Here is a 23,489-nt window from a genome sequence, read left to right as displayed (position 1 = left end):
TTTAAAAACTGTTCCATTGCTTAATTTTGTTTTTCAAATTCCCATAAATACCAATATATGTGTGTGTGTGTGTGTGTTATTTGGAGTTTTAACACAAGTTTACCAATTTTTTAGTCATATCACTACAGTATCAGTCAGTACAGCAGTTTAGTGATTTCTAGCACTGAGGTATCATACTGCAGACATGTGGCATCATGTCCCACCCAGTCACATTATCCCCACACCAGGCTAACACTAACTTCTTAATGCTAAGTGCCAAACAAGGCAGCTGCGTGTACCATTTTTATAAGCCTTTGTTATGACTTGGCTGGGGTTCAAACCCTTGACCTCCTGCGTAAGAAGTGGATGCTCTAGCCACATAGGTCAACAGAGCGGTCCCATAATTCCAGTAAAACGGAACCAAAGTTGGCTTCTCTATATATAAAAAAGAAACAACAAAAACATCAGCATACTAAAAAGATTCCAGAGTCGACTTGCTTTGTAATAAAATAAGTTTTGTATCTGATATCTTGTTGGTAAGTTCAAACAATGAATTTACTGCTCGCTGCCAGTTGTGTTTATTCACCACCGAGGCTACTATCTGCTTGCCATCTGTAATCATAATTGATACAAATGGGCATTGATGGATGCAAGGTACTGTACACAGAAGTAACTTTAATACTCTTTGTAATCCATGCTAGTGAAAAGATTGTCATCGCATTCATAGTGAATGTATTTTCAAATGATGATTTTAATTTGCAAGATAGTATCATATATTTAACCTAAATGTAGTACAATCTTGGTTATTTTGCACCTCACACCATGTTATATGTGAACGGCAGGTGCCTGCAGGAAATTGGTTGATTTTTCCTTTCTCTCTTTCTCATTCACAGTTCTACTGTATCCAGTTTTCAGTCTGATAAGATATTATTCAATTCTTTGAGTACAACCAAACATGATTTGTTTCTCAATATTCATGACAATGAACAATGTGTCATCTGTTATCTGTCATAATCGATACACACTAAAGTATGGATGTATATGCCACATACACATAATTCATGGATATATATTTTTCTTTGATGCTCATGATGAAAAAAAAGAGGAATAATGATAATACGATGTTAGTTTCTTTCATTTATTATGAAATAAGCTTTTAGTCTATCTACTTTATTGCAATGTGTAGTGGGTGTGTGCGTGCAAATTCAACAAAAAATTTATTTCATTTTCTTAAGTCTTGGGTTACAAGAACTAGGTCAAAAATGTTAAACCATATATTCTGGGACAGGAATAAAATTAATTATTTACTCATGTCCCAATATATACAGTAAATAAGGTTATCACCAGAATGTGAAAAGTAGGTCACTGTGACCTAATTATACCCATGGTGAGTAGTACCCTCCAAGTCAAATACACTTATCCCATTTCAATACCATACAGTCAATGGAATCTAATCAACTATGCTAAATGCAAAAATTGTCACATAATTACTGGAGCATGAAATGTTGAGGATAGTTACATGGCAAGTATTACCCTCCAAGATGAATAAACCCATAAAACAATTACTGGAGCATGTAAATTTGGTAATGGTGATATGGCAAAAATGAATAAACCAATTACATAATCACTGGACCATGAAAAGTTGCTATGGGTAATGTGGAAAGTAGTACCCTCTAAGATGAATACACATGTAACATAATCATTGGAGCATGAGAAGTTGGTCACAGTGATGTATCAAGTAGTACCCTCCAAGAGAATAACCACAACAAGTTTCATTACTGTACATATAAAATGGTGTATGAAAATTGAGCTAAATGTGAATGGAGTCAAAAATGTGTAAATGTTTCAATGACACTGGCCAAGATATCAGATCATTAGTGAACCCTAGTACAAACAAGCTCATGTTATTACACAATGAATAACAGACCACTTGTGAACCATGGTACTCTATGGTCAGACAGGTTGTTATTTATTATGCCATGAATTATGAATTACACAAAGCCCTGTTTGTAAGCAGGCACTGGCCCATTTGAATTTCAGAATAAACAACCACCAACTGACAACTGATTGTAGGTTGGAGGGTAGTGCTTTGGGATTCATAAACTAGAACATTTAGGCTTTTCCTCGGGCTCTGAATCTTTCCTAGTGTTCTGGAAAACATTAATTTGCAGACAGATCAGGGTCTATGCTGTTTGCAGTTCAATATAACTTGTAGATATTAGCTGAGCAAGTCAGACTCAGACAGCATCGACCAGTGACCTAATCATACTGAATCTTCTCAATCAGACCCTTGTCTAACTAACCCTACTGAACTGAATCAAGCAGCAAAGTATGCAGAATATATTGACCTTTGGGCTTTGGATAATTTTAGTACAGCTACAGGAGGTCTTGTAAGTGTGACCCATCCCTCTTATTTTGCAGATTCATATACAAGAAAGGATATTTAGACAGTGTCTGCAAAAATAAGTAAATCTCGCATAAGGAATTTTGTGTGTGTGTGTGCATGTTTTAGTCATTCTTATTGTTTCTTTCCCAACATTTCACTACCGGTATATTATGATAAAATGGGACCATGTTTATGAACATCAGCAAATATTTCAATGAGACAACACATTAATCACAACAATATGTCTAATGGTGGAAAGGCACAAGATCCCTATAGGAATTCTTGGCTATGCCAGCCATTCATGTTCACACAAACTGATGTCCCAGCTGTGTCTCCTGATGCATTAGCAGATCAGATCCCTTCTATGCATACAGTGTAGATCCTGATCTGAAGGTGCATTCTGGGATGACAAGACCTAGATCTATCTTGTTTGCTGCTAAGTGGACGTTATGCACATGATAAATACCTGAACCCAGACAAGTAATCTGAATAAAATACATACATAAAAAATTATGAATTATTATGAGATGCAAAGTGTGGTCATGATCTGGGTTTTCTGATGCTGGTGACACAATTTAGCAATTACTATGACAATCATGTTTCTGTTATATACAGTGAAGATTGTTTATAATGTTTCACAGGAGACTGGCATATCTTAAATGTCTTAACCTAGAAACATTATATCCAAAGTAACTATCTATTTTTCAGAATGTTATGTACTTGTATATGTCAATGATATAGGACATGTATGACAAAAACAACTTATACTGGAATGTTTATTCTTAGAACTTGTAGGTGATGGTAAAATAATTTTTAAACAACACACATTTGTAAAAACAATTAACATCATAGACAAAAAAGATCAAACAGCAAGTTTTATAAACCACATCACAGAGATCATCATCGGCTGCATCGTTACTGACATCGGTGCACTTACTAAACCCTGCCTTAACAAAACAGATTGCAACAAATGTATAGAAACATCACACCATGCAAAATAAATCATTGTGATTGCTGACAATACATTTATTTCACTCAATGTTCATGAAGGACCTGCTTCTATTATTTGTATTATTTATACCTTTATGTCTAAAGAGACATTTTTTCTTTTTCGATGTGAATTTTCAATCATTATCACAGCAGTCATAATTCAAAAAATAAACACATTTCAAGCTGTACTCAATTACTGAACATACAGGTGTAGAACAAATGCTAAAGCATATTTCGAAATTATTTAGTAAACAAAGTACAAAACGAAAACATTTATTTTCATGCTTTCATTGCATTGACCAGCAACCACTGGATCTAACATACCAATTATGAGGAATTGCAATGACAGCATAATTTCAACAGTTATTTACCATGGGATTGGATAAATCATTGGAACCTGATGATGCAGACAATGATATTCATTTCCTTTTGCATGTCAAATGAGGCTATGGCATACTTGTTCAGTTGTAACCAGGAAACCTTGTGGAAACATTAGTTGCAGCCTCATCTGTGAGCTTATTGATAGGGAATTAGAACACAAGAGTATTGTTTTCCTACTTCTATGAAAAGATGGTTATATTCTGGCTTTTTCTTGAGTAATTTTTTATATATGTGTATAGTAAATGAGATTATGTCACTTTGATAATTGCTGGCTATTATTACGCTGATAATTATCAAAACAAAGCTAACAGCTGACAAGCACAGTAGCGTTCAGTTCATGGCAGCGAGCCAAATGGTCACCTTAAAGTAACAACAGTCCCACGAAGACACTGACATTCTACTAGGTTAAAAGAATTTTAAGGAATTCAAGGTCAAACCATTTCTTCTTTTGACTGTCGAGCATTAAAAAAATCATCTCTGATATTCTTCATTTATAAATGATTTTTTTTAAATCAGTGGCTGTGGTACACATATTGAATGTCAGCTTTGCACCATAAAGTAGACATCAATAGAAGTCCCGGTGAAAACCCGGAGTTGTAATAATCATCCATGGGGGGGGGGGAGTAGTGACAACAAGATTTTGAAGTAAGTCATCATGGCAGCCATTGAATGTGTGACTAGAAACACAGACCTGCCAACCCCAACAAGTCTGTCTTAGCAAGAGAGCTGATTTTTTTCCCGTAAGATTGACCTGTTTTCACTAAGGTATAACAAAATATCAATAACTGCTATTGTAAAGCCGGAAAACATAATTAAAAGTTAAATGCAGCAATGATAACACTGTGTTCAACTGAAACATTTGTAAAGTATGCGTAGACCTTATTTAGCACTAGAATAGTTGCAAAAACTTTAGTTCTAAACTCAATGCAACTCAACGGCTAGTTGCTATCTCTCAACTTGACATAATTCTTGGAAATTCTTTTTTCATTTCATTTGACAATGACAATCATATCCCCTGAGATGAGACATACTCAAATTGGCATATGAGGTCCATTAAACGTAATTGTGTCCTTTCCATCTTTTTTTTCACAAGAATCTGAATCTTCCTTTTATTCTTCTGTCTTGATTATTAACATTTTTCCAGTGGATTATTTTCCTTTTCATCTTAAACATGCATCACTTTCGGGATGCCATTTTAAAATTTTTTTATAATCAACAGTTTGATCATACAGATGCTTTGCATGAACAAATAGGTGCAGTTTAAAGCATCTGGGGTGCTGCTGTAAAGTTAGTCTGGTTCCCTAACTAATTTCACTAATTCTAATATGAAACCCAGATCCAAATAAAACACAGATGAACCAATCATCTGGATTTTTTGGCAACGATCATTTTTCTGTAGTTTTTGCTTATATGCCATTAAGTCCGTATTTTAAGGGTAATTTTTGTAAGACTTATGGCAAAATCATAAGGGCTGGCAGGTCTGGAACAATTTTCATTTCAGACTGAAAAATCCATCATAAGGATCATCCATTCAGGGGTAGTAATGGAAACAAAACTTTTAAGATGGTCATCATGGCAGTCATACTGGATGCAAAACTGGCAAAATTTTTATTTAGGACTAAGTATCATTCAAGATGAAGTCTATTGGTAAAAAACCCATGTTGATATAGTCATCCACTTGGAGAAGAGTAGCGATGACAATATACAACTTTCCATTCAGAAGTAGCAATAAAAAGATTTTCTAGATTGCTGCTGGGGTGGCCATACTGGCACCATTCTCATTTAAAACTAACTGGTCTACTGGTGAATTCCCCATGTCAATATGACTTTCTGATCAAGCAAAGATGTGAATATTAGTTTTTTAAGATGACTGTCCACGAAACATCTGCTTTAGTTCATTCAGAAACAAATTTAATCAACCAAAACGTATTGCGCCTACTATGCGAGTGTACATGATTTGTTTACAATGTAGTTACTAATACACTATTGGGCACATGTGTCCTGCGTGTGGGTGCAATATGAAGGTGTGCAATATCGTAAAATGCTGAACGATTCTGAAAACATAAAGTTAACGGGGAAAAAATGAGCATATAATAAGTGAAGTTTTATCACATTGGTTCCATAACATGTCTGTGATTTTTTAATGAAAATATTAAATATTAAAAATCTGTTACACCTTTCATACTTTACACATACTCACATCTGTGTGATCCCCCTCTAGAAAGGCCACCTCTCTGACAAGGCCACTTTCCTCTTGCAGATGGGGTGACCATATAGAGGGGGACCACTGTAATATGATACTTACTGAAAATTAACTCTATCAACTGTAAACTTTGTTTCAAAGATTCCTGATGTTAAGACTCGACACCTTAGTATATCCTGCAACAAAAAAATTTGCACAATATTACTGAACAGATAAAAAACAATGATCCTAGTTTTCTTCTTAATGTTATGTGTCCAAACAAGGTAGACCCAGATATAATACAATGGTACATGAAGGTCTACACTTCAAAGATTTTCTATTTATGATTTCAAGTCAACAGTGTGGTCTAAGAATGCAACTTCTTCCAGGGTGCAGTCATGATAGCGATTTTTTAAAGTCACATAGATAATGTAAAATAACTGGATAAAACCTGGTCAGGGGCCATAGGTTGCACATGCCTGGTGTGACCCTGACCTGTCAGTAAATTATGTGATGGGAGATCTCGACCAACACTGTTCTCAGTTTATCCAGCATTTCACCCAAGGATTTGATGGTCTTTACCCTCTAGGCTTGCAATCCAAACATAATGGCCCATTAAGAAACACCATGGGGGAAAAAAATTCCCACATAGTATTATGTCAAAGAATCAATTTGGCTAACACCAGTCTGACTATAACTTGTCTGGTTGATAAAGAATATCATGTTTGGATTCACTCCTATGATACTTTCCTATTTTTGAGTTGTCCACGTCTAACTACAAATTACATTAATAAATTCTGGACAACACAAATGCAATGTAAATGTCACATTATAGACCAACCCATGTTTATAACGTTCTCTATACAGGAACATGATATGTTAAACTTAATAAGTAAATTAAATTTACCATGGCCATGTTCTCTTGTCCTTTAGTTCATGGATCAATAGGTTTATTTGTAACCTTGTGCAAACCATTCATAAAGTTTAGTCAAGAAACTTGTTCTTAAAATAAAAGTAATTCTGCAAAACCCATTTTTCTCAGTGCAATGATATTTTGACTCCATGATCAACAGGCCTTTTCCCAGCCTATGGTGCAAACCCCACAAACTTTGGCTACGGTACATATTTAAGAACTAAATTTAGTAAGCTAAAAAAAACAACAATTTTTTTCTTCTTTCTGTCACAGAGAACTACTGCATAACATGAATGAATGCAAACTCGATGAGATGTGTTGTGTGTATATGTGAGGGAAAAAAAGATCACCAAAACCTATCCAAATACCAGATAATGCTCAAATTGTGACTATAAATCCACACACATTGTGACTACAAATCTACACATATTTTGAAATTGGAGGGGAAAGAAAGCTTGGAGCACACATAGTTGCTGCCATTCACCTTCTTTCCAAGACCATTATTTTAGGATGACTTTCTATGTATAAAAAGGACATGTCATTTATATAACCAGCATTGTCCCATGAATTTATCCTTCCTGCTGGGGGCTGGGTCCCAATTCTTTACTTAAAAGCATGTTACTGCATCACCCTTACAGTATATGCTCATACCTGGCATTAATTAGGGAGTTCATTAATCTGTGAAGTCAGCCAACAGTCAGTTCATTAATCTGTGAAGTATTACCAACTCTTGACCCAACCCTATAGTCATAACTTGGAAACCAGCGAGAACCCAACCCAAGTGAGCTGCAGTGACTTAGTGGTCAAGGCACTGGACTTGTAACCATTTGATTAGCTTCGATTCTCATTTATACACAAAGATCTTGCTCACAATTGAATTCACCCAAGATCTTTGCTGATACAATATTATAATTAATGCCTGAATACAAATCTGCACAGAAAAATGGCCTCTACAGTATTGACAAGTATGGCCAGTCTGACACAATACCACCACATTAACATCGTGGATGCTGCTCATAATCATGCTCATTTGAGATCTCAATGATACAAGTTTACATATTTGTGGCTTTTCTTACCTATCTGAAATGTTAAATGAATACCAAGTTTACCTATCTGAAATGTGCTTGGGTATAGGGGGCAGTGACTCTTTCATACTGAAAAACCTTTGCCATTTGATGTGAATACATACAACCATAGAGGAGAACTGTCAATAAGACATTGTCCTTTCATGAACCTCACATGCCCATGTGCAGAACAGACATGTTTTTCATAGTGGATGATTACACCAGGGCATCAGAGCCAGGTGGGAGAGGCATTCAGCAATAGTGATGGTTAAATATTGCATAATTAAAACTAGTTTTACCCACTCTAAAGTATACTTTAATAGCAGCAGTAACTTACCCGCAATATGATTAAAATCACATCTCCACTTTCCTACTTGAAGATCTGACAGCGACTGCTTATGGGTAATGTTCTAATTATTTTTGAATTAGCCAATGGAAATGCAGCTTTCAGAAACTTGAAAGTGAATCAAATCATCCTGCACACATTGCTATCTTCAGCCATACTACTCAGTTTCCCAAATGCGAAGGTATGAGACTTCATCTAATTGGCTGATAAAATTAATGATTACGGAAATAACATAGGTCACCAGAACATGACTCCTAAGCAGTCGTTGTCAGATCTTCACGTAGGACAGTGGAGATCTGATTTTAATCAGATTGAACTTAACCACTGCTACTGCTGAATTTTTTGAATTAGGTTGCGTTAACTGACCAAAAACAAAAGAAATGGAATATACCATTTGAGGGAAACATCCACCTACAGAATATAAGCATCTATCAAAACCACATGTTGTACCACAACTATAGGTCCCAGAGAAAAAAATTCCTGTGCTTTGTTTTGCTAATGAGTGGAGGTAGGAGGAGGAGAGGGTAGCAATGTTATTGCAAACAGAAGATCCCACTGGAAGCTGAATGCATACACTACCAATGCATTCTGATCTTTGAACAGAGAAACATCAAGGGGAAGTCTTTTGTTGAGCCCGGGCACAAACAAATCCACAAGAGGCTTTCCAAATAGCAAGAAAATGGACTTGGTATTAGAGCTGTGAAGAGACTGTTTTGTGGGGACTGTTTTGCTTAACCCAGATTTAGTCCAATAATACATTCCTTCTTCTTTTTATAAGGAATGCTGCTGACTTGGAGGGTAACCCCTTCTAAGGCACCAAGTAAAGGTTTCAAAGCTACTTGCAAATAGAAGGGGCATATAAGCTTCCTTGATGTTGGAGATATGTTATCATGGGCATGTTGTCAACAGAGACCATGACACATTGTCCCCTAACTCTGCTGATGCACCCTTGCAATTCTAGAAATGCAGCTTTCATTGTGGAGAGAGGATTGCGATGACCCTGGAGAATTATGCCCTCTGGCACTAATGAGTGCGCCAACTAACAGGATCCTCCTGACTGTCACTTTCAGCACGTCATCCTTAACTAATGACTTTATTTTCAGAGGGTGATGCAGTTAGTTACATATGAGAAACTAATCTACCTTGAAGCCCTCTATTATGTAGACACAAGTTACAAGCTAATAATATATTTACATATGCACACACATGGATGCAAACAAGCAAGCATGCACGCAAGCACACACAGAGTGCGAACAACCATGCATATGCATAAACAACCATTCACATACACTGCTGTAAAAATGAAAATGAAGCATAGACGGTGGGTGGTGTAACATATGCATGTACTTTATAAGTTTATCATTTTTCATGTTTTTTTATGATTTGATCATTTAATACACCTACTGTCAAAGGAGAAAATGCTCCTTATTTGGCTTGGGTACTTTGAAATTGTACCCTTTTAATGATCTTAGATTCAGGGTACCAGCAGATTCTCTTTCCTAAACATGTTTAGGTAACCCAGGACAGATAATGTACAAACCTTGTACATTATTTTGGCCTTTCTCAAAATTATTCTTTCATGTATTGGTAACACTCTGAATGTAATCATTGCAGTCTTTTTTATTTGCTGATCAAGAATTATTTTACATGCCCTTTCCTGGAGTCTGGAAATTGAGTCAATATAAGGTTGAAAGTAACTTTTGTATGTTTGGAGAGTGAAAGGTGTAGTCAGTTAACTAGCAAAAGCTTAAAACTAGCACCACCTGTAGACAGTAAGGGAAGGTGATAGACAAGAGTTATTGCCCTTTATCCATTTAATATAGACAGAAAAGATGAATTCATTTCTGGGAGGACTGATTCTGGGAGGTAGTAAGGCTTATATTCCTACTGTTAATGTGATCAGGGAACATGTTTGAATGAGACTTTTGAAGACCTATAATAAGCCTCAGTTTTCTGCCCTTTTTGGAAACTAGAAATATCCAGGAACAGAAAGCTGGTGACTGGACGTTTTGAACATTCTCTAGTGTACCCTTCGAAAGAAGGCTGTGCACACTTCTTCCTATAACTTTATTACCGTTGACTGATGAAAGATTGGTGTCCTTGTGAGAGGAAGGAGTTCTGTAAAGGATAGACATAAACCCTCCTTCAATATGAAAAGGACCCACTGATTATATGCAAACTTCTACCAGACCTTTGAAATATGGACCAGTATAGTACCTATGTGTAATAAAACGGTATTCACTGCAGGAGAGGTGGTATCACTAGGAATATAATTTCTTCCCCCTTCCCCTTGATTATTCTGTAAAAGGGAGGGGCAAAAATAGACTCTTAACCTTGACTCAAGTCTCAAACTATTGATTTGTTCGTTAAGTGGACATGAGATGGTTGGGTCCTGGCTACTTTGTTTTGGCTGCACAATTTTTCAATGGCAGAACAATGGCTCAATCAAGATGTGTGTGAGTTCTGTCTAGTTTTGATGGACCTGAAATAAACGCAAGTGACCTATATTGTTGGTTCCAAAAATCCTGATAAGCAACAGTGGGAATGAGACTGCTGAATAAGGTCAAAGAATCTGTGTGTGCAACCCTCAGAAAATTTTGCTACATTCTAGAAGAATTCAAAGCTAAAGTTTAATGAAGGTAAACAAGCTCAGCTGACAACACTATCATGGTACGCTATCTTAGCTACACCTTCCAATAGCCTGTGCAAGGCAGTAGAAGACCGTGATTCTGCTACTGAAAACAGGTCAGCATGTGAAGCTATGGTCACTAATGACCTGGTATTGGCTCTGAAGATTTAACTGGGAGGTGACCAAACCAAACAGCTGGAATGTCCAGCTTTAGTGTCTTGGGGGGAGGGAGACGGTCCACCGACCAGGCAGATAAATGAACCTAGCATAAGACTGATATTAAAGGTCTTGATATAGTAAGGAATACTGACCACCCTATATTTTGTCTCACCAATTCTTGACCTTTGCTCAGCAACTGTGCAACTTCTCTTCTCAACTCAAGTCAAGGCATTGCTCCTGGCAATTTTTTCTAAGCAAGAAAGAATATTAGTAATAACTGATCACGAGCATAGGGTACCTATCGAAGGGGGGGGGGGGCAGTAGATTTTGTTGACAGCCATGATGAAAGACCCAGTCTCCTCATCCTCAACCACTTGTGATGCTTGGTGAGAAGGGTCTGGAGATCCTCAGAGGGAAAGGTATACCCTATCCTCTAAATTCTTCTCATCTCTGTTTGGCCTCTTAGAGGAAGGGGGACTAACTCTTACTTCCTTTATGACCTTTCCTGCAGAATTTGTGAGGGTCATAGAACCACATCACTTGTACATACTGGGAGCCACATAAACATCATTCACTGTAGTATAAGTTGATCTCTCCCCTGAAGGGGAAAGTTTCATATACCAAAAAGAAACATGGGAAAAGAAGGGACATCAGTACAATTCACTATCCCAGGAGAATGCATAAAAGCAGGAACCATCTCGGGGATTGAATGAGTAGGTAATTGGGGGGGGGGGGGTATTTGAACCCATCCCTGGTATATACCTAGATTGACAAGTTATGGATACCAGTAACTGGTACCTGGTCTGTTGACCAGTGCCCAAGTCACTGGTGGTCGGTATCTACCCATAAGTGACTGGTCAATCTGGATATGCTGATCAATATGTAAAGGCTTTGTTGACTTTGATATGGCATCAATTCCAAAAAATGTTCTCCATCAACTTGCCTTATTACAAGCTAGGTTTCTATGAGCACCTAAATGACAATGAATATAAATGGTGACACTAAGAAGAACATAATTATTCAGAAATCTGTCATTCTGGTCAAGGAGAATTGGTATCTGAATTTCAGGTGATTTAGCACACTTAAAGTTGTTTGCTTGTAAATTAATTCAGTGTTGTACAGTTTAAATTTAACCTTGTTTCTTTAAATTTAACCTTTTTACTACTACCGTTACTACTTTATTCATAGAAGGTGACTCATTTAGTCAAGAACTATTTTCCCTTTAGGTCCTCTTAAGAAAAACAGCATACCAATCTGCATCATACAAAAGGCCCTCTTAAGAAAAACAGCATACCAATCTACAAAAAAAATAACAGTAATTGCATACTAATTATGGTAGTATTATAATATTATGACATTAAATAACATCAACTTTCTGCAGATTTTACATGTAGTGGAAGTATGTTCTACAGAACTGTCCCAAAGTATTTGTGGCTTTTGTTAAATTGCTCTGGGCTTGGTTTAGGTGGATGAAGGCTTGTATTATGTTGATCTTGAATGGTAATGTGCTGAATAAATCCTTAAGATACTCTGCTACAGCTCCATGCAGACATTCACCATGTGCACTTGCTTATAAGTGGAGTCAAACTGCAAACAACAAAGATCCTGATCTGCCATATCATAATGCAACTGCAGATCGAGGTCTACATTGCTCTGATTACTCCTAATGAACTGCATGGACCCAAATCTGCTGGTGCATTATGCAATGGCCGATCTGGGTATGTAAAGATTGCAGATGGACTCATAAGTGAGTATACCGGAGCTGCCTAGTGAAAATATTTTCCTTCATATATTGTAAACCATCTGAGTTCTGTAGGCAATGCTTTTTGATGAATAATCAATAGAAGCAGCAAAAATAATGCATGCTGCTCTTTTCTGAAGTTTATAAATCCTGTCTAGCTGAGATTTGGCACAGTTTCCACATACAGCTCAACAATAATCCATTGTAAGAAAAATACATGAATGAGAAATATTTCTTAATTCTGCTTAGTAGGGCAATTTTGGAAAACAGAACTTTATAAAGCTTGTCAATATGGCCATCCAAAATTTGTAAATTATTATCTACAGACACACTTACAAGATTTTTTTATGTTTGGCATTTTCTAACGGATGAATATTTATTGTAAGAGATAATTTTGTGTTTCCATGCATATGTAGTTTCTGTGGATGTCCATACAATTTTACATTTTGTTATATCTTCATTAATCACCATCTCATTTTACTTTTCTATAATTTTGTGTATGTGTCAGTGTGTGTTTGTGTGTGTGTGTCAGGGAGAGAGTGAGTGTGTGTGTGTGTGTGTGTGAAGGAAATCTTTACTATCATTTGAATTAAAAACTATATGTGCAGCTAATTTTTCTTGTTTTTAAACAGAAATCTGATGTTCGATGGGCAGGAAAATTGGATATGCAAAATTTAACAAATGTAGTGCAATGCAAATGACAAAAATATCTCAAACATTTAATGTGTCATTTCCCTTGGAAAACACAAATGTGAAAAATCTCAAAGTAAAATATTCAAAAGTCACATTTACCAGCGACCTAAAATGAAACCTTCACTTTCACCAAGGCAAATCCTTCTTTAGACCTATTAAGATTAACATGTCATCTTGCCCAGAAAATGTGAAAGAATCAGCTTTCAAAGCTTTAGTTAGTCCTATTTTATTTAGAAAATGACGATAGTTTTGGACCCCCCAGTCCGAGACAATACTGGATGAACTTTAAAAAATCTGTAAGCGAGCAGCCAGATTTTTTGCATATGAATACATACCAGGAAATAAGACCTCATTATTGAACAAGCCGTCTTTAAAGTAGATTGGATATATATTTTTTATAAAGGTATAAACATCACTGCTAAAAACACCTGCTACACTTGTCAGATCAAATGCAAACTGCCTTGTTATGCTAAAATGGGTAGCTGCAAATTTGGATTTTTTTCTCTAAGAACAATTTAAGATTCAAATTTTTCACAACTACTATAGATCATAACTGCTGAATGTTTATAAAACCAAACTAATACATTTTCAAAATTAGTAAGGTCAGAGTTTCTTCTTGAAACATGTTTTGGAGGATGATTCATGCAAGATGAAAAATCATAGAACTGCATTTCAGATGGCCACTATGGATCCATGTTGGAGGTCAGATGGGCAGGCACATTGTTCATCTAAAACCAGTTACATGCTGGTATCACCATCTTTTATGAAATTTGTCAAATTCTGACAGGTCAATTTGGCATCATTTTCATTTAGGACCAACCATCTATTTAGTGTAAAACGTTTTAGTTTAATGAAAAACAAAAACATGACAAGTTGTGATAGCAAGACTCTGAAGATGGCCAACATTGATTGCATGCTTTATTTTTCATGCTTTACAACAAAGCAAAACAAGTAGGTTGTTTAGTGCACAGGCAACTGGAATAAACTACCTTCCTCAAGAACTAGGGCTGAAATATTTAATCAGTATATGAAGATTTTTTCCATATCAATACAGAAAGGTGATGCAAAATAATACTTACCCAATACAAGTTACTTTAATCTTCAGTAGTCATGAATAATTACTAGTTGTTGGTTTGACTTTTTTATTCTTTAAATTGCAAATTCATCTGAGAAAGCTGTTGCAGCCACATGCATTTATTTTTGTCAGTAACAAACAGAAACTAATAACACCCAAACTCTAATATGGCTTGCAATATCCCCCTCCTCCATGGACAATTCCAATGGACAACATACATCAACATAAAGAAGACATGCCAGATTTGTTCTTCAGGCATGATTTAAGTACTTTACTAATGATTTCATAGCCACTTTTATGCAAAATTTCACTGTTGCTTCAAATCTTGTCTACTTGTAACAAACATGTGAACTACATTTCAGGTGTATCATGTAGTGAATTATGTTGCACTTAATTCAGATTGGTGGGTGTTTGTTCTAGTTTAAAAGTAAAACAATAACCTTCAATCAAAACTGTAGCTTGTTCACTGCATGACACACCAGAAGTACTGGCATCCAAACTCAATCTTTTTAAAATAGGTACAAACCAACAAAGAAACTTCAAACAAAAATGGATATTAAATGATCTGTATCATATATGGAAACAAGTTAGGAATGTCTCCATTTAAGTTGATATATGTAATCCATGACTGAAAGTGCTGATAGGCTATATAAAAAACAATTAGCATAGAAACTGCCAAGGGGGCAGATTACATGCCACATGAAATACAGTCACCTTGTTAACCTGTAGAAGGGGAGTGAGTGTTGTCAATATTTTCCTTTTCCATTGAGAGAAAAGAATGTGTGAGTTTGCAGCAGTTGTTTTGCATCTAAAAGTAAGTATATTGTGAAAGATCTAGTTGTCAGTCATCTCTGATCCATACTTGGACTTGTTCTAGATAAGAAGTTTCCTTGCATGAGGAAATTGTACTATTTCTTCTGTTTTCAAGACAACACAATAATGCCTTCAAAATTTAAGAGACGATACGAAATTGGTAATAAAAGGTTGTAAAACCATTCATGCATTGCAAAACAAAGGGTGTTGTTGTTGTCAGGATGAGTCATGCGCCTGATTGAATGGAGCAGAATGAAATGGCCTAAGAGGCTGAATAAGAATTCTTGACATCTAAGAGTCAGTAAGTTTGGAATTTGTTTTTGTTTTTCTTGTTAATGTTGAGAATAGCATATGAACCAATGACAAGTATATGTAATGTGCATGCAAGAAATACACCCAATATGTCAACACGTATAAAATGGCACAACCTATCACTGAGAAATCTACTAAAGATGGATAGACCATCAAGCTAATTAATACATGTACTGATAATGAATCATAACAGTACCAACAAGATTGTTAAGATGGCTACCTTGCTGGCTCTAGTGCATGTAAGACTGGCACCAATTTCATTTAAGACCATGTAGACTTTGAGAGAAACCCACATCAATATGACCATTCTGGAGTAACAAAAGCAAGAATTTCAAGCTGGCCACCATTGTGGCCTTATTTGATGTCTGAGGAGCACCATTTACATACAGGACCAACTAGACATCATAAGTCTTGAAGTGAAAACCCCCATGCTGATATGACCATCAATTAAGCAGGAGTTGCAGTAAAAAAAAAAAAATTCAATTTGGCCAACATGGCTGCTATACTGAATGTAAGATTGGCAGCATTTGTATTTATAAATAACTAGACATCGTAAGACATCTTTAGGTGGAAACCTCATGCTGATGTAATCAAATATTCAGGAGAAGTATTTAAAAGATTTTGAAGATGGCTACCTGGTAGCCATATGGGATGTCAATTGGCACCATGTTTAATTAGGACCCAATCAACATCACATCTTCAATGAAAACCCAAATGTCAATAGGATCATCCATTAAACAAGATTAGTGATAACAAGATTTTCAAGATCATTACTTCTGTGTTATATTGGAGGTGATATTGGTACCATGGTCATCTTGGACCTCCTGCACTGGTAAAGTTTGTTGAAAACCCCATGTTGGTATAACCATCAATCCATCCAGAATCAGCAACGAAAACAAGATTTTCAAGATGGCCATCATTTCAGCCAAACTGGACCAACGAGACCTTGAACTGAACATGTGTGCAAAGTTACATGTCAATCCTCCAAGTTATTTAGAAATGATAGCAAACATTTAATAATGGGTGGATTACAGACCACCAAATACACTCTTCTTGTCTACGACTGGCAGAGCTAAAAATAACTGCAGCTTTGTTGTGTTTTTTTTTGCCACATGGGCTGAATCAAATCATACAGAAGATTAAATAATGCATACTCAGCAACACTGGTGTGACTTGCATCTTACAAATGCACATCAATATTAGCCAACCCCGTCACATGATCTGCACTGATGGGAATTTTGAGTGTTCAACAGATGGATACATAAAACAACAGTTAACAATGACCAAATACAATATTAACTAACAAGAAACAAAATCAGATTTTAGTAAAACATTTTGGCAATGTCCAGCTAGAATTTAAAATGTTTGAGGAATCTTTAAGCTTAAGAATATTGTTAATTAGTTATTTCTTTAATCATTTCTAATTTGATAATGAGGTACTATCCGTGCATAATCATTGTATTTCTGGAATCACATTTAACACTGAGCGATATAATGAACAAGTGCATTGTGTTTTGATGGTATATTTGGCTGTTATCAGGTCCCTAATCAAGAACTTCAGCAGCAATGTTGCTATTCCAAGAAGTGCTGCCTACTTCTGTATATCTAGCTTGGCCTTCCTCTCTAGCTTCTTCAAGCCTGAATCAAGTTTCCACAGTAAGATTCCTAGTGGTCTGACTACAATAGGTACAATATCAATTGTCACAATTATTAAAGAATACATGCAAGGTAAATTATGTCTATGTAATCTTTTCTTGCTAAATGTTGCTAAAATTTCTTTGTCCCCATTGATAATACATTAATTGAGGTCTGACTTGGAGTGAACTAACTGTGACTGAAATGGTCAAAGTGAAATAATTATTTTAAGAGTTAAATATATGGAGCTAGTGTAAGTGGTGTGTTAATGACTGTATTAAATTCAATCACTGTATGGGTAAACTGTACCAAACAATAGACTTGAACAATCAATTTCATTTTATCACTGCACAGGTACTATTGGTTGCATACAGTGATATCTCAGTAAGCCATACTTTTATATTGGGACAATCCATGGGAATTTTCTCAAAAATGATTAGTGCATCAAATCAATTGCACCACTTTAATAGTTTCCTCTTGGATACATTTTACACAGATTAAGTATCATCTTCCAATCTTATCAGAGAAGTATGTTAATCTGGCCAATTATTAACATTACAATTTATTGGAAATTAATTAACTGACTGTGTTCTATAGCAACAGATGCACAGAGCATAAAAGGATCAGGATTAAACATATCCAACCCCCTTTCAACCATGTTATCAGCCATTTAGAGTGAACTGGTAATATCAGAAAGAAGTTGTCTGCTAAGTGTTATGTATATTTAACTTATATGGTGTGCTTAACTTAGTCCATGATTGTAAGTTGTAAACAGAATGTTTACACAGTTAATATTTTGCCCATGACTGTAAGCTACAAAACAGCATGTTTACATAGAATCTGAGTCCAAGACCCGTCTTGTTTACAATTTGCCTAGTTATTTCTGTTGGATTGCTTCACACTCTTTCAGAACATAGATCAAGAACAAGACCGGAATAGAATGATAATGTGAATGAGGATGAAAAATATGATCAAGAAGTAGAAAATGAATAAAAAAGCAAATGTTCCAAAAATGAAACATCTGACATATGTGAGTACGTTGTTACTGCAGATAAGAATACATGGTATACAGGATTAGTCCAGTCCATTAGAGATGATGGACAGAAGGCAGTTGTACAATTTATGAATATATGCAGAAATCCTGGATATTTTCAATGGCCAACAAGGGAAGATAAGCAAATAGTAAAAAATATAAAAAATGTTTGTCTTAAAAAATGATCCGTGCCAGACTCTGTAAACTACAAGTAACAGTGGTTCATTAAAGATTTTAAGGAAATATATAGTCTTTGAGTTGTTTCAGGAATATATATTTTGATAATAATCAAACAATTAAATGCAGCTATACAGAAACTTAAAGCAGTTTCATGTACAAAACACAAGATATCAGACTAAGTGTGTGTGTGTGTGTGTCTGTGTGATTTGGATTTTTAACATAGCTTTAAAAAAAATTCAGTCATATCGCTACGATGTCTGCAGCGTGACAGTTGATAGTAATGTCTAGCACTGGAGCATCATGCCGCAGACACATAGCAAGATGTCCTACCCAATAACATTATCCTGACACCAGGCTGACCAATCCTAACAGTAACCACTTAATGCTGAGCACCTAGCGAGGCAGCTGTTAACACCATTTTTATAAATCTTTGGAATGATTAGGCCAGGGTTTGAACCCACAACCTTCCACATCTGAGGTGGACACTCTAACCAGAGCAGTCTATATATCGCTATGTACTATATATACCAAGATACAGAATTTCTATACAAGATGGGAGAACTTTTACAAGCATTTCTTATTTTAGTCATTTAGTTAACTCATTAGCTAAACATACAAAATATCTGACAGCAAAAATGCATTCTGCAGGCAACTTTACATAGGAATTCCAAATTTCATAGCATCCGTATTTTAAAACTAAAAACGTTATATTTTAAAGAAAATTATTGTTGTTTTTGTGTTCAACATCAAGCAAAACAATCCTGAAATGACTCTATTTTTGTCAATTTCAACTTTGTTCTCGAGTGAAAAGTCATACAGGTCATGTGGGTAAATTTACTCAAAGTAAAATAATTTTAATTGTTGTTCTAAAATTTATACTAAATAGTTTAACCAAAGCCTTATTCAATCATGAATGTTGAATGCTCTGTATGTTAAATGCCACAAAAAAGATGAGAATTATTTATTGGTTATGGACATTTACAATGGTAGCCAGGTACTAAACTGGATCAAGCAAGAGAAGGTCAAATCTATTATATAAAAAAAATGGTATTTGTTTTCAATATGTGCTGTTTTCTTTGCAACATCATTGTGTGGGACATTTCATCCAGTTTATATTTGATTGCACCATTAGGCTCACCTCGTCCAAAAATGTCAACATAACATACCATTGATTTTACTTTAATGATTTCTCGGGGAATGTAAATGATGACCTACTAAAGGAATATTGATATACAAGGATCCAAATAAAATGAATAGTTGCCTTTTAAAGGTATGTGCAATCAAATTTTAACAAATGACATCCATCACTGAAACTTGGTTCTGACTGCCTACATGACATGTATGACTTGTACTATATTTCCATGGGCTAATTCAAAGGTTACCAGAACACGACCCCTTATAAGTCATGGTTAGATCTTCAAGTAGAACAGTGGGGATCTGATTTTAATCATATTGGAAGAAGTTTGAAAGGTAAACTTGTATTCTTTTGTGGAAAACTTAAACAATTCCTCATTACACTGGGCTTCCAGATCGAATTAAATTATTATATATATCATCAAAAAAGTTATTCCAAGATAACTATGCTTTCACTGAGGTATGAAAGAACAATGCTGTCAACTATGAACGATTATTATCAAAGTAACGACAACTAATTCTCCTATGAGCTATGGAACCAGCCTATGTATTGTGGTATATTTACTACTACATTTAAAAGAATGAAAGTCATCAACTGGCTTAAAATAATTACTGGAATAAATCTACACAATTTTTCAGAGAAAGCCTACATAAGGGTAAATTGATGGGCTGAAGCAGTAAATACTTTAACCAAGTTCTATGGAATAAACCAAATGAACTGTAATGGGTTAATCAGTCAGAAACACCTCATGTACAGAGTGAGAACTGGCAAGAATTACTGCATAATCTAATTTTCCAGTTTCTAACACATAGTAACTTCATGTGTTACACTTGCTGACACAAAGATATTTCCCACTTGCTTCTGCATGAGCTCTCAAGGCATTCATTATGCCTTTGATTCTTATGTTTGTATGTTTGTGCTATCATAGTTTACTTGCTAGTTCTAACTAATAACTGCTCCCCTTAGTAGCTGCAACATTAGTTAGGGACTGCTCCTGGAGGAAGGAGGCACCACAATCCATCATGGAAGCTTATTGATGCGTACTCAGAATGTATGTGAATAAATAATGTTTGTGTAACAACTCGAGGACTCCCTTGTTTCCATGACATGGTGTCAGATGTGACTCCAAAAGATACATACACTTTTGCAGTGCATGAAAATGGCAAAATTCCAGGCACCAGAGAGCTTCAATTTTAGGAAGACAGTGGAGTGGCTGGATTGGAAACAGCATTTTGTGCGCTTTAGGATTGCCACCAAACTACTAAGGGTTTGTGGTCAATATGCAATCTGAAGGAGTCCAGTCCAACAAGATATCGTGAAAACTTCTCACAGGCCCACACACATGCAAGGCACTCCTTCTCTATCTGTGCATATTTAACCTCTGCAGGGGTGAGTGTTCTGGAACAAAATTCAACCGGCTTGAGTTTCTCTCCATGTTATTGGAATATTGCCCCACCAATTCCATAACTGCTAGCATCAGCGCTGACAAATGTAAACTTGCCAGGGTCATAAAATGCTAAGACTGGTATGGATGTCAGCATCTCCTTGACTTTCATGAAGGCGTAATCCTGGTCTGGGCCCCAAATACCAGGCTGTGTCTGATTTCGGCAGGTCCATAATTGGTCACATTATTGTAGACAAGTCTGGGAGAAATCTACTAAGGTAGATGATCATGCCCATGATGCGACAAAGCTCAATGATATTTAATGGAGCTGGTAGCTCTTTCATTGCGGCAACCATTGTTGGACTGGAGAGTAAACCATCCGAGCTTATCACATGACCAAAGAATTCAGTTTGTGCTTCTTAAATTCACATTTTTCTTTGTTGAGTTTGAGACCACTCCTACTGAGCTTTCCAGTATCAAATTTAGGCATCTGTCATACTCCTCTAAGGTTCTGCCATATATGAATATATCATCCATAATGGCCTCTGCCCCTTCATTGCCAGTCAACAGCTCTCATTTTTCTCTGAAAAATCTCTGGCGCCGATGTAATATCAAATGGAACTTGTTTAAAGCAGAAGCGACCCAGTGGTGTAATAGATGTTGTCAGTTTTGCACTTTCTGGATGTAAAGATATTTGATAAAATCCACTTTCTGCATCAAGTCTGGAGAAGACAGTGGAGTGGCCAGATTGGAAACAGCTTTTCGTGCAGGATCGCCACCAAACTAAATAAGGAAGTTAAGGCAGTTTAAGTAAGTTCACTAATATATGCAATGCGGAAAGAAGCAGAACAAATATCTAAATCATTTGAGTTTGCAAACGACAAATATACCGACAGGTATGCCCCAATTTGGCAGAAATTTGTCGATTACTTAATCCCCAAGAGCAATGTAATTCTCAAAAGAAAGTGTTTTCACCTAGTCAAAAAACAGGAGAGTCAGTGGAGGAATTTGTAAGAAAGCTGTATGAAATCGCCGATCATTGTGACTTTGGCACACAAAAGGGCGACACAATAAGGGATCATCCTGTAATTGGAATCCTGGATAAAGAGGTTTCAGAAATGCTACAAATGGAGGCCGACCTTACCTTAGTGAAGGCCATATAAATAGAGTCAGAAATGGTAAAAAGTCAGATACGCAGCCAAAGTCAGATGGTCAAAGATTTGGATGACATTTCTAAACAGAACAAGGCATCAAGCACAAACCAGGATCAACCAACCAAAATGGACAGCATCAATGGCAAGAACTAAATCAGATTGGTCAAACAACAGCACAACAAATATGTCACAAATGAAACAGGAGGCATGGTAGAGGTGAGAGATGTCCCGCTAAAGGAAAACGGTAAAGCTGTAACAAGTCTGACCATTTTGCCATTGTCCATCACTCAAAAAGAGTAAATGAGGTCACATTCAATGACACACCAGCTACAGATTATGCAGAATACCAAGAAGCATTCTTCCTTGGCTTCAGTAACTATGTGCAATGATGATAATGAGGCAAGGCGTGTGATTTTGAACATTTGTGGAGCTTCAGTTCACATCAAAATAGACACTGGAGCAGATGCAACAGTTATGTCTGAAGCAACATACAACTCTCTTCCAACAAAACCAAAGCTGAGACAATTGGAATCCAAGTTGTGCAACCCTGGAGCGATTCTGGATTCAAGAGGTGTGTTTATGGCACATATTACCTAAAAGCATCATATCAGTTTCGGGTATTTGTCATCAAGGGACCACGTGCCAATAATCTCTTTGGACATGCAGTTGCATATGCAATGGGTTTTGTGAAAAGTGTTGAAGAGGTCAACAAAACAGTCTTTGGGCACTTTGGCCTGTTGAACTCTGCCATTTCATTACATAATCAGTATAAACCAGTTTGATTGTCCGGATCACTCAAGAAACTAAGTGTTGAACTTGTGTGTTGCAAGCATTATAATGACATATACAAAACTACAGGATGCCTCAAAGGCAAACTGTAGTGTTCATGTACTTGTGAATGTAAGTGTGAAAAAAAGACAGCATTTGTATTATTATTCATTGTATCCTAAAATAGCAGATTAAAGCTCATGTATAGCTCTGGACTGCATCTGGATCTGATGTGTTACGATGTTTCTGTTTATGTTTCAAACTCACTTTAACCTAAAACCATTTTCATTTTATTGCTCTTGCTGCACAGGTACTATTAGATGTAAACAGGGAGATCTCAACAGGCCATATTTCGTATCTGAAGTCACACTGCATCTTTTGCTTCAATTTAGAAGTTTCCTCTTGGATAGATCATCCCCTGGACATAAATGGGATCTGCTGGTCTAACCACGAAAGTAGAGTAACCTGACCAAACTTTAACATTACAGTCTATGGAAAATGGATTAGATGACTGTAATGTAGAAAATTCCAGAGCAG

The 23,489-nt window shown here is 36.2% G+C and overlaps 1 protein-coding gene across 1 annotated transcript in view; it reads right to left on the bottom strand.

Moving 5' to 3' along the window:
- LOC149787346 (guanine nucleotide-binding protein G(s) subunit alpha) overlaps nt 1-23,489 on the bottom strand; it is a 163,918-nt gene that overhangs the window by 37,514 nt on the left and 102,915 nt on the right. Inside the window, exon 7 of the mRNA XM_089977898.1 lies at nt 6,042-6,115. Coding sequence (XP_089834024.1) covers nt 6,042-6,115 — 74 coding nt within the window. The remainder of the gene's footprint in view (nt 1-6,041; nt 6,116-23,489) is intronic.

This window comes from Sinohyriopsis cumingii, chromosome 12 (genome assembly GCF_028554795.1).
Source record: "Sinohyriopsis cumingii isolate HCF-2022 chromosome 12, ASM2855479v2, whole genome shotgun sequence".
NCBI classification, from domain to species: domain Eukaryota; kingdom Metazoa; phylum Mollusca; class Bivalvia; order Unionida; family Unionidae; genus Sinohyriopsis; species Sinohyriopsis cumingii.
Note: the sequence above shows the minus strand (reverse complement) of the source record. Positions and strands in the feature narration are given on the sequence as shown.